The sequence below is a fragment of the Arachis ipaensis genome, chromosome B05 (genome assembly GCF_000816755.2).
Source record: "Arachis ipaensis cultivar K30076 chromosome B05, Araip1.1, whole genome shotgun sequence".
In the NCBI taxonomy this organism is placed as follows: Eukaryota; Viridiplantae; Streptophyta; class Magnoliopsida; order Fabales; family Fabaceae; genus Arachis; species Arachis ipaensis.
The window spans coordinates 25,624,061-25,636,585 of record NC_029789.2 but is presented as its reverse complement, the minus strand read 5'-3'; the positions used below and the strand labels follow the sequence as shown (position 1 = coordinate 25,636,585).

The 12,525-nt window shown below is 38.5% G+C and overlaps 1 protein-coding gene across 1 annotated transcript; it reads left to right on the top strand.

Annotated features, from left to right (window-relative positions):
- Nucleotides 4,250-4,804, top strand: LOC107640403 (uncharacterized mitochondrial protein AtMg00860-like). The gene has a single exon (XM_016343925.1). It carries the CDS (start codon nt 4,250-4,252, stop codon nt 4,802-4,804), a length of 555 nt encoding a protein of 184 aa, XP_016199411.1.

Genomic DNA, 12,525 nt, shown 5'->3' with positions numbered 1-12,525 from the left:
ATTGACTTTGTTGACCGGGATTTGGGTGACATTAATATATCTTGGGTGAAGGAATTCTACTGCAATTTTTTCCGTCCGACCTTGGATTCAGTTCAGGTGAGGGGTAGAGAGATTTTGCTCACCGAGACCGCCATTGGGGAGGCACTACATTGCCGACACATTCCACATGACCAGTGTGCCCATCATCAGGCTGAGATAGCCGTCCATACCATGACTTTTGACTATGAGGCACTTCGGCGCGTGATTGGGATACCGGAGGCTTCTTGGGTTATGGATGCGGGCAACACCAAGCCAAAGGGGATGTTGTTCACTCATTTGACTAGGGAGGCCAAGACTTGGCAGATGATCTTCGCCCATTACGTCCTGCCTACCACCCACTTTTCTGAGGTCCCCATGGAGATGCTTCTGCTGATCGGGTGTGTTATGGAAGGGAAGGATGTCTCCTTCCCTAGACTTATCCGACAGTGCATGTGGCGGGCGCATATTCGTGGCCTACTTCCGTTTCCTACATTGGTCACGAGTATGGCAGCCTTGGCTGATGTCCCGTGGTCAGATGATGATGTGCGACCACCACCAGCTGATGCAGATGACAGGGAGATTACTATCCCCTGGGGTGTTTGGGTGCACGACTCTTGGCCTAGGTAGAGTAATTAGTGACTCTTGAGTTATCTAATTCCTTTGTTGATTGATAATTAGAAGTTGCTAATTGATTTGAATGCCTCTAAAACTAGCCATTCCTTAGGAGTTGATTAGGACTTGAGGAATCAAATTGATTCATCCACTTGACTTTCCTCCACTATAGTGGTTAACTAAGTGGTAGCAATGAATAATTTGAGATCACAATTGAGGAAGATAACTAGGATGGGACTTCTAGTTCTCATATCTAGCCGAGAGCCTTTTTTTAGTTGTTAGTTTATTTTCTTTGCCATTTATATTTCTTGTCTAAAATCTCAAAACCCCAAACATACTCCATAACCAATAACAAGACACTTTATTGCAAGTCCTAGGGAAAACGACCCGAGGTCCAATACTTCAGTTTATAGATTTTAGGGGTTTGTACTTGTGACAAACAAATTTTTGCACGAAAGGATTATTGTTGGTTTAGAGACTATACTTCAACGAGATTTCATTTGTGAAATTCTAAACCGTCAAAAATCCAATCGTCAATGGCTTATAAGCTAGAAGTGATTTGAGAATGCGGATTTTAAAGTTAAGACTGAGATGAATTGAATTTGATTTTCAAAGAAAAGTGCTTTGAGAAAAGTGATTTATGGATTGAATGATGATTTTATGGGTTTTATGATGTTGGATGGTGGAAGTGCTATTATGTTATGAGCTGAAATGGCTGTATATGATAATAAATTATGACTGTTTGTGGAATATGTTATGAGCCGGAATGGCTATATATAATAATGAATCATGGCTATTTGTGAAATATGTTATGAGCTAGGATGGCTATATATGATAATGAATTATGGCTGGTTGTGGAATATGTTATGAGCCGGATGGCTGAGCATGAATATGAATGGTTATTGAATTGATAAAGTGATTGTTGCACTTCTAATTATCTGAGATACGAGTTTTCCTGGGTAGAAACAGCTAGGGATGGCAAAATTCTCCGAGACGCGGGGATCCTACGAGGACTGCCCCAAATGGGGATCCGATTGTGGGGAATTTTCTCTGCGGGGATGGGGATGGGGGACAAAATTCCCCCGAAGCAGGCGCGGGGACCCGAGCGGGGATTCCCGCCCCGTCCCCGCTATTCCCCAAAATTTATGAATTCCCTGAATTATCCTTAATAATTTATTTCTCATATATATTTTTTAGTCATTTCTCACACACACACATATATATATATAGAAACGCAAAACTCCTAATCTTTATTTGCATAACATTCTTCAATTCAAAGATCCCTAACGTTGTCGATACTCCATCCAACCTCTCTGAAGCCACCCCTTCGCCACCCTTCTCACCGCATCGTCACACCTCACTATGCCATCACCCTTACCGCATCGTAATTTCTATTTGCGGCGTTCCTTTTCGTAATTCTACCATCGTATCCATTCTCTTCTCTGTTGCCGCGTCTCCTACCTCGTCCACTGCTTTGTCCTTTGGCTCGTCGTTGCGCCCCCCATTGTGTCATTTCGAAAGAAGTTACCATAGTGTCATTTAGACTTTTTGTATAAAATCTTGCAGTTTTTGTTTAAGATAGATACTTGCAGCTCTATTCATATGAAAATTAATAATTAGTTAGAATTATTATGTAGATGAGGAATGGGGTCCCCGCGGGAAATGGGGATGGGGAGCAATATTCTCCCATAGCAGGAAATGAGGACGGGGATAAGGAGCAAATCTGAGGATGGGGAGCAGGGAGGCATTCTGCACCTCCGCCCTGCCCCTTGACATCTCTAGAAGCAGTGGCTAGCCACCACGTGCTCCAGGTTGAGACTCGATACTCTGCTGACCCTATGTTATTAGTGTGGCCGGACACTGTGAAAGTCCCGGATGAGCTCACCCCCGTGAATATACACTAGTGAGGGTGTTGGATGTGAATTATGATTATGACTGTGAATAACTCAAGTTGAGGATGCACGAAAGAGGGACAGTCTAATGGTTAGCTACCAGGACTTGTCGGGTTGGCTTTATAACTGACAGATGAGACTCATCAGCCACTAGGACAGGCATTCATCATATGCATCTATGTGACATTGTTTGAGTGTGCATATTGTACTTGGTTTGACTTTGTGATTAATTGTAGTTAAGTGCTAATTGTTATACTTGAAGTAGTTGTTTGTTTACGCTTGAACCTTTCTACTTGTGTTTGTGACAGAGATTCTGTTGGACCGTGGTGATTGGTTGTTATTTGGACTGCTTGGGTCTAGGGCTGTGGTTGATCATGAGGTGTGCCGAAGGCCATGTTTGGTTGATGTTTATGGTTTAGAAAAGTATGAAAAACTAATCTGGTTCAGCATAGATAAATCTTTTGAAAGGCTTTTGAATTTTAAGAAATGAACAGTTCCTCTTTCAGAAAAGATTTCAGATTTTTCTTTTATGGTAACCCTTTGCTTTTGAAAAGATGCATAAGGCGGTTATTAATTACTGTAACGATCTTATCTCGCGTATCCTATTATAGTAATTCTGCAACCCTATAGTGAGAACCCTTTCGAGGATGATGTTCTCACTCCCCTTCAGGTCTTTTCTTTTTTAGGTTACGGACGACGAAGTTTGGAAGAGCTTATTTCTTTTCTGTTAGACGATATTTCTTTTTTGTTTTAGTATTTTTGTTCCCTCGCCTCTATCTTTATACATTCTATAAATGGGATAGGAATTGTATTAGCTAATGCTTGTAAAACTATTAATATGTTTCTTTGTGAGTTTTGTAAGTGGTATTATATGTATCGATGTATATTACTCATCGAAAAGTATTTTTGGAGCGGTTATACGATTTAAAGTTTTAAACAGGCTTATATTTTAGTACTAAATATTTTAAAAGTCGTCGTAACCCGAGCTTTCAGAGTGGCGCAGCCGGAAGCGTGACATTTTGATAGTTAGGGTGTTACAAGGAGTAATTGTAGCTGAGGGTTATTACCTGAACTCTGTAATAGTGAACTGTATTGGGGAAGAGTTTCGAGGTTATATACTCTTAGCTGCAAATGCGTTAGGTGATGAGTAGAGGTTGGATCAAATTTCTGTGGTTAGAAAATTTTCCAAAGTATTTCCNAGAGTAGAGATCGAATTTGTGATAAACTTGGTGTCGGGAACTGGACCAGTGTCGATTATGCCATATAGAATGGCTCCGATAGAGCTGGCTGAACTTAAAACTCAGTTGGAAGAGCTTCTAAACAAGAGGTTCATTCGACTAAGTGTATCTCCGTAGGGAGCACCAGTTTTATTGGTGAAAAAGAAAGATGGAAGAATGCGACTCTAGGTTGACTACCGACAGTTAAATAAAGTGACAGTGAAGAACAGTACTCATTGCCAAGAATCAATGACTTAATGGATCAGTTGCAAGGAGCTGGAGTGTTCTCAAAGATTGATTTAAGATCCGGTTACTATCAGATTAGGGTGAAGGAAGATGATATTTTGAAAACTGCATTTAAAACATGTTATGGTCACTATGAATATGTAGTGATGTCCTTTGGATTGAGAATGCGCCTCTGTGTTCATAGATTACATGAACAGAGTATTTCGTCCCTTTTTGGACAAGTTTATAGTGGTGTTCATAGATGACACTTTGGTTTATTCAAAGATGGCAAAGGAGCATGAGGAGCATCTGAGGATTGTGTTGCAAATCCTGAAGGAGTGGAATTTGTATGTAAAGTTGTTGAAGTGTAAATTATGGAAAGAAGACGTAAAGTTCTTAGGACATGTGGTGAGAAAAGAAGGAATAGCAGTGGATCCTTCAAAGGTTGAAGCAGTGATGGAATGGAAAAGAGCGACATCAGTGACTGAGGTTAGGAGCTTCTTGGGATTAGCCAAGTATTACAGAAGGTTCATCCATGGGTTTTCGCAAATCGCATTGTCGATGACTAAGTTGACTAGGAAAGAGACACTATTTGTGTGGACGTCCGAATGCGATAAAAGTTTTCAAACTTTGAAAGAGAAGTTAACTTCAGTACCAGTTTTAATTCTACCTAAACAACACAAACCATTTGACGTTTACTGCGACGCCTTGTTGAAAGGCTTGGGTTGTGTCTTAATGCAACACCGGAATGTGGTAGCTTATGCTTTGCGCCAACTAAGACCACATGAGGTGAATTACCCAACTCATGATTTGGAATTGGCGCGGTTGTGTTTGCTTTGAAGATTTAGAGGCACTACTTATATGGAGTGAGGTTTAGAGTCTTTTCTTATCACAAGAGTCTCAAGTATATCTTTGATTAGAAAGAGCTCAACATGCATCAGAGGAGGTGGATGGAGCTACTGAAGGATTAAAACTTTGAGTTAAGTTATTACCCCGAAAAGGCTAACGTTGTAGCGGATGTCTTAAGCAGAAAGTCTTAATTGTAGCTTGGATGAGGATTAAAGAAGAGGAGTTGGTGGATAAGTTTGTGGAGCTTAAGTTGGAAACTGGGGGAGTTAACGGAAGAGCTTATGTGAATCAATTGCATATTTCGAGTATCTTCAAGACAGAAATTCAGAAGGCCCAACAAGACGAACAAGAACTTCAAAAGATGTTTCAATTGATTTGTAAGGAGAGACAAGGAGAATTCACTAAAGACGCTGAAGGATTATGGAGGTATAAGGGGAGGATTTGTGTACCGGATGTTAGGAGTTTGAGGCAAGAGTTTTTGTGGAAGCTCATAACAACAGATTTTCTATTCACCTAGGAAGTACGAAGATGTACCATGATTTGAAGAGAATGTTTTGGTGGCCTGGGATGAAAGGCAATGTAGCTACACTTGCGTCTAAGTGTCTGTCGTGTCAGAAGGTGAAAATAGAGCACCAGAGACCGTCGGGAATGCTACAGCCTCTTGAGATTCCTTAGTGGGAGTGGGAAGGAGTTGCTATAGACTTTGTAACTGGTTTGCGGAGGACTAGGTCAAGATTTGATGCAGCTTAGGTGATCATGGATTGCTTAACCAAGTCTGCTCACTTTCTGCCTATCCAAGTGAACTATTCATTAGAGGAATTGGCAAGATTGTACATCAAGGAGCTTGTAAGGTTGCACGGTGCGCCAAAGACGATAGTGTCGGACCGAGATCCCCAATTTACATCAAGGTTTTGGGGAGCTTTTCAAAGAGCTTTTGATACCAGGATATGTCTTAGTACGACGTATCATCCACAGACTGATGGATAGTCGGAAAGGACTTTTTAGACGTTAGAGGATATGCTAATGTGGTGTGTGTTGGATCAACTAGGAAATTGGGACCGTTACATGCCATTAGTGGAGTTTGCGTACAATAATAGCTTTCATGCGAGCATTGGAATGGCTCCGTATGAGGCGTTGTATGGTCGGAAGTGTTAGTCTTCACTGTGTTGGTATGAAGTCGGTGAAACGAGTGTGTTGGGACCGATTTAGTAGCAGAGACTACTAAAAAGATCTAGCAAATTCGAGCTAGAATCCTAACTATGCAAAGCTGACAGAAGAGTTATGCGGATTAGAGGAGAAAACTGTTAGGATTTGAAGTAGATGAGCATGTATTCTTAAAGGTTACTCCAACAACTGGGATCGAAAAAGCAATCAAGACGAAGAAGTTAAACCTGAGGTACATTGGACCTTTGAGATTTTGAAATGAGTCAGGCTGGTGGCTTATTAAGTGGTTTTGTTGTCGCGTTTGTCTAACCTGCATGATGTATTCTATATGTCACAACTTCGGAAGTACACATCAGATGTAGCTCATGTGTTAGAGCCTGAGTCGGTTGAGTTAAAGGAGAATCGGACTTTTCAAGTCACACCAGTGTGGATTGAAGATACGAGTGTGAAGAAACTGTGCGAAAAATAAGTTCTGTTGGTAAAGGTAGCTTGGAAGAGAGCTGGAATGGAGGAGCACACTTGGAAATTGGAGTCAGAGATGCAGAAGGATTATCCCGAATTATTCTCAGGTAATTCCTAAATTTTGAGGGCAAAATTTCTAATTTGGTGGGGAGAATGTAAGCATCGAAAATTATTAGCCGATTAATTAATATAAAATAATAAATTAATTACCCAGAGTAGGTTCAAAAATTTAGAATGTTAATTTGAAAATTTAAAGGTGAGATTTGGATTTATTGAATTTTTCGAGTGGAAAAATATAATTTTCTACAGAAAATTGCTTAAAAATGCGTACTGGTAATGTAGCTGCCAGTACCAGCTTAAGTCTGTCCGATACTGTGTGAGAGTAATAAAACTGTAGAAAAACTTAGGAAAATATTTATAATTAAAAACCAGGGACTAATTCTAAAAGTTTTATCCTAAAGTTGGGCCAAACAAACCAAAAAATACTAACGGGTTGGACCGGGCCCAAGTTGGACCTTAAGTCCAACACATAAATACCCTAAAAATGGACCCAATCAGCTCATAACTCCACAAACACATAACCTAGCAGCTGATATTAAGAGTGAAAGGGGAGAAGAGAAAATTATTCACTATTCTCTTCAACTTGAGCTACGAGCTCCAATTCGCGTCCCATTTGCAGCTACACGAAGCTCTCTCCGACCCTGTCAGTTCTAGCTAGGTATTGCTTGCTGGTAAGAATTCGAATTTCACACTCCATTCTTTAGCCCTAACAAAATTTTGAAATTTAAGTTTGGATTTTGAGTAGATTTTTGTGATTTGGTTGTTTAGGTACCAACGAATAGTGGAGAATTGTTGGGTTTCATCTCCATTGACTATGGGGTAAGCTTCCTCTTAACCCTTGTAGTTTAGTGTATTTGTGAACCCTAGTTGCTCATTGTGGTTTAATAATTGTGTATAGCTTGGAATTTGTGATTATTGGAGCTTTTGGATTGTGGTTGGTGGCTTGTTAAACTTGGAAACTTTGTGGAAGCTTGTTGGAAACAAATTTTGGTGTTTTATACGGATTGAGAATCGGCCAATGTATAGTTTTAATTTTCTTTATGTAATATATAATGTTTCGTGAAACTTAGGCTAGTGGACCTTAGGATATGATTGAATTGGTTGTTGATAATTATTGAATTGATGATGTATGTTGTTGATCATTAATGTTGAAGATGAAATTGGATGAACATTGATGTTAACGAGGATTTGTGATGATATATGATGAATGATGTTTATGAATGGTTGAATTGTGCAAAATTGTTGATATTGAAATCTTGATTTGAAAATTGTTGATTTTGTTGAACTATGGGAGAAAGAGATGGAAAATTGAGTGAAATAGGTGTGAAAATGATTGAAGTGTAATAGAATAGTAAATTGTAGTGTGTGGTAGTGCTTGGTGATAATTTTGAGTAGGTTTAAGTTTTGCTTGCATTGAAGTTTTGGAAAACCTTGTTTTTAATAAATTTTGATGAGGCATAACTTGGCCTTCGAACCTTCATTTTGGATGAAATTTTAATTAAATCAAAGTTGGGGCCAAGATCTTTAAGACGTTTGAAGAACGGATGGAAAATGTTTTAAAACAAAAAAGTTATGCGCGTTTGAAGTTCGGTATGCAAATCTGAATTCTGAAGCTTTTGAAAATTTTCTAAGTTTGTCAGGGTATGCGTACGCGGAACAGTGCACACGGCGTGGACGTTGGCCACTGCAAAGTGATCTTGCATACACGGGAACTGCATGCGTATGCGAGCAAGTCATTTTACAGGCATGCGTAAGCGGCATGTTGCACGCGACGCGAGCCTTCCTTGATGTTTTGACGACTCTCGTACACGAGTGTAGCATGCATACGTGGCATGGGCCTTTTGACACCCATGCGTATGCGGACAGGGGCTTGCGTACGCAAGACTCCTGTTTTGCTTAAAACTTGTTTTTCTTCACTTTAAAGGTTTCTCTAGTTTTCTAAACTTCTTTAACTTATATTTAAGACTTATAAATAGTAATTAGGCCTTGAGGCTATTAAGGATGAGTTAAATGACTTAAGATTAGATATTTCTGTTATGAGTTTAGAAGACGGAGAATTAGGTTTCTAAAGTTCTGTGGATGGACTAGCTGGGTGAATTGGCAGAGTACTATATTGGTGGTGAAGTTGAGAACTTGAGAGTTGATGATGGTTAAGAGAAACATAGAACTTGGAAAAAGATAAATGAACTTATGATATGAGCAGTGATCACTGAGAATTATTATTATATATTGATATTGATGAATCGCTATGTGCCTGGCAAGGACAGTGGTTAATCCTGCTTGTCAAGGTCATAGCGCCGGCGTAAGGACGGTGGTTAATCCCGCTTACTTTGAGATGTGAGGTCTGAGGCTGAGTATCCCGCTCGTATCCTTTCGGTCAAGAATAAAAATGGGTACCCCCAGGGATATAGTGTCTGGCTCACTGTTTAAGGGATATAGTGCCCTATATACTACTCATATACTGATATTGATGAGTCACTATGTGCCTGGCAATGACGGTGGTTAATCCCGCTTGTCAAGGTCGTAGCGCCGGCGTAAGGACAGTGGTTAATCCCGCTTACTTTGAGATATGAGGTCTGAGGCTGAGTATCCCGCTCGCATCCTTTTGAGTCACAAGAGTGTGTCAGGCACTATATCCCTTGAACAGTGAGCCAGGCACTATATCCCTGGGGGTACCCATTTTTATTCTTGACCGAAAAGCTACATTCCATGGGGATGTGTTGGGTTGGTAGTTGAACCAACAATAATGTGATATCATAGCCAATAGGACAGGCATTCATCACGTGCATCTTCTATTTGTTTGCTTGCTTTGCCTAATTGTGTCTTTTGCCTAAATGTGTAACATGCTTATTATTTGCTTCTTGAATTACTTGCTGTACATGTATATTATCTGTGTATTACTTGTGTGCGAATATTTGTGTTTTCTACTGGAATTGAAGAGGATCGGTAGGTGGTGGCGATGGGATCCCATGGAGGTTAGGTTGGCGAAGGCTGTGGGACAGCGATGTTTCTATTAGTTTAGAATTCCCCTAAGATAGATGACCTCTTTATGGATTTTATTAAAGTTGTTGTTAAGTTTGAATCTTATGTTCGATGTGAAGTTCTAGGATTGCCTTTGGCGTCTCGGAACCTTTTGTCTTATATATTGGGCACTGTTATCATATTGAGAACCTCCGGTTCTCATACCATATGTTGTTATTTTTCAGATGTAGGTCGCAACCCACCTCGGTGAGTTTGCGGGGTGGTGATAGAGCAGAGGATCGCTTGTTATCTTTTGTACATTTTGGATTGTTTTGATGTAGATTCTCTCACTTTTGTTATTATACCTTGTTGTCTTAGAGACTTAACTTGAGAGATAGGATGTATATGTTTTAACCTTTCGAAAACTCTATTATGTCTGTATTAAATAGTCGGCCTAAATTTCGCGGGCTACGACTAGTATTCTTTTGGCTATTATACCTTGTGATCCTGTATCTTTATCATGTTGTATCTTGTGCCTTTACGCTTATAGTTGATCATGTTAATGCTTCACGCTTTTGTATTTCTGTTTTGAGCTTTATTTCTTCATTGAACTTCTAGTATTATTGTTTCCTTCTATATATATTATCGTACAAGCTTTAGAACTATCGTGACACTTTGTTATCTTTCACTTTATGGCTAGAGGTAAGGTTTAGGGTGATAGGGCGTTAGAGTGCACAAATGATAAATAGATCTAAGGGGTTTTAATCCCAAATCTCAAGATAATGTTCATTTGTTCAATTGCAGTAGCATTCATCTTCCTATGCGTAGGGAGCATGAGCATAAATGTAAGTGTTTTATCAATCATCTCCTGGTTGTGAACATCATCAAAGTATGAAATAATCCATCTACCGCTCTCCAAATCTAGATGAACATGCATTTGCGCCAGACATCCACATCTAGTCTCAGGTTTAGGCTCCGGCTTATTATGTTGATGAGCATCCTTATCAACACCAAATTCTCTGAACCACTGCCTAAAGCAAACAAATTGTTGTTGTGTCGCCACTTTCTTCACACCTTAACCTGGTCTTCGTTGCTACAAAACCATTCATTTTTTCATATAAATTGTAGCAAGCAAAAGCTACATGTCAATAAGTCAGAAATCCCATTAATACTTTTGTCTTCCTAGTTTTTGTAAAAATCATTGCCAAAATTATCGCAAGAATACCTCTCCATATCCGCATCCTTGCCCACCTCCGATAAAGGTTCATCTCCTAGACAAAAATATGGGTCATTGAAAACCAAATCTTCTTCGTTTCCTACACGCACATCTTCATCGGCCATAGCCGTTGAACCATGAAAATAGGAGACTATATCTTCCTCTTCCATTCTAGCCTATAAAAAAATTATTGCATTGTTGAAAAAAGGTATTCAGGTTTCTGCAATTTTAGCTAATACACAATCTAACAAACCCTACTTACCAGTATACAAACTTCCCAATCCGAGGATCTCACCACTACAACTGCCTCGATCTCACACCCAAAAAATCCAAAGCCATGACTATGCTACCAGCGAATATCCAAACGAGATCACATCTCAAATCTATATTTCTGCATCATAACAATTGTTGAATCAAAATTTGATTTGGTACCTTATAATGACAAACATAATTAACTATTTTCTATTATAACTAACCGTTATGATGATGAGCATTGTAGGAATCAATCAAGGATAATCAAAGTAGCTGAAATTGTGCTATATCAACAAATTAATGAGAATATCATTGAGGAAGATAGCAATCTATGTTTGGACAGATTATGCACAATCAATACAACAATTAGAGCTTTCTAAAATCATATCATAATCATAAAGAGCTGCTACATTTCGAATTGAAGGATAAAAAAGGAATGATCTCCCCTTCAATGCCCAACGGCCTCAAGCATAAATGGTGTAATGATTAGTTGATGTAAAAGGAAAATTATTCCTACATTAAAGAAGAGATATGAAACTCTGTATATTGATGAATCATCAAGGAAGAAGGAACTATTTTTGTGCATTTTGAAGACCATAAAAAAAGGCCTTTGTTTTTCTTATTTTTTTAGTGTGTTCTTACTTCTCTTTTTTTTTGTCTGGATTCAAGCTTACTTTGAGAGATTTAAAAGGCAAAGAGAGTAGTGCATACAAAATCCATTTAACCTTTAATTGAGAGTTTTGATTTCGAAAGTGTGCTGGGTTATAGTGCACTTGATTCCCTTTAACTAGGTTTGATTAGCACCTTAGTAATTTACTAAGCTTGGGATAACTTAGGTGGTTTATAAGAGTGTGAATCTCTTGAAATTGGTGATTATAATCAATATGAAAAATCTACTATTGTTGTGATAGAAACTGGACGTAGGTCACATTGCAGTTCGTGGCTGAACCAGGATATATCAAGGCGTCACTCTTCTCTTTTTCTATTTGCTGCATTTTTTGTTCTGCATAATCAGAAGACAAAATCACAAATAATCTACTAAAACTAGAATTCTGCATAACTTATTAATTTAAATCTAAAAATAATTCCTTAATTTAATCTCCTTTTCAACTCACTTAAAACCCTTCAGCAATAACCAGAATACCAGTTTAATCAATGCTTAAATTAATTCATTCCATCAATCTGATATTCATAAAAATGATTCACACAGTACATCGGGTGAATTAAGAACTCACTTAATACGCTCTCGGTATTGTCAATGAACAATCCACCGAAATGGAATTTTAGGAAAGATCTCATCCCAATATGTAGATGGTGGTCCCTCTCAAATATCTATTTTGTTTTGTTTCTAATTATTGAAACCAAATGTTTTCTTTTTTTTTTTACCATGACATACCATTACATGAAAATTTATGACATTATAAGGAATTATAAGGTATTTTCTAACGTCTCCAAAAGTTTATAGACAAAATAAATATTGTTATTGTGACTTTTTATTCACTACTTGTAAAATAATATATTTTTAAGTTGGATCTATTTTTTTCTATCATTGTTTGAATCGAGAAGATTAGCCACAAAATTATTATCTACACATAGA

Excerpts from the sequence above, each read along its gene's own strand:
- LOC107640403 (XM_016343925.1), top strand. The coding sequence starts at position 4,250 with ATGGCAAAGGAGCATGAGGAGCATCTGAGGATTGTGTTGCAAATCCTG.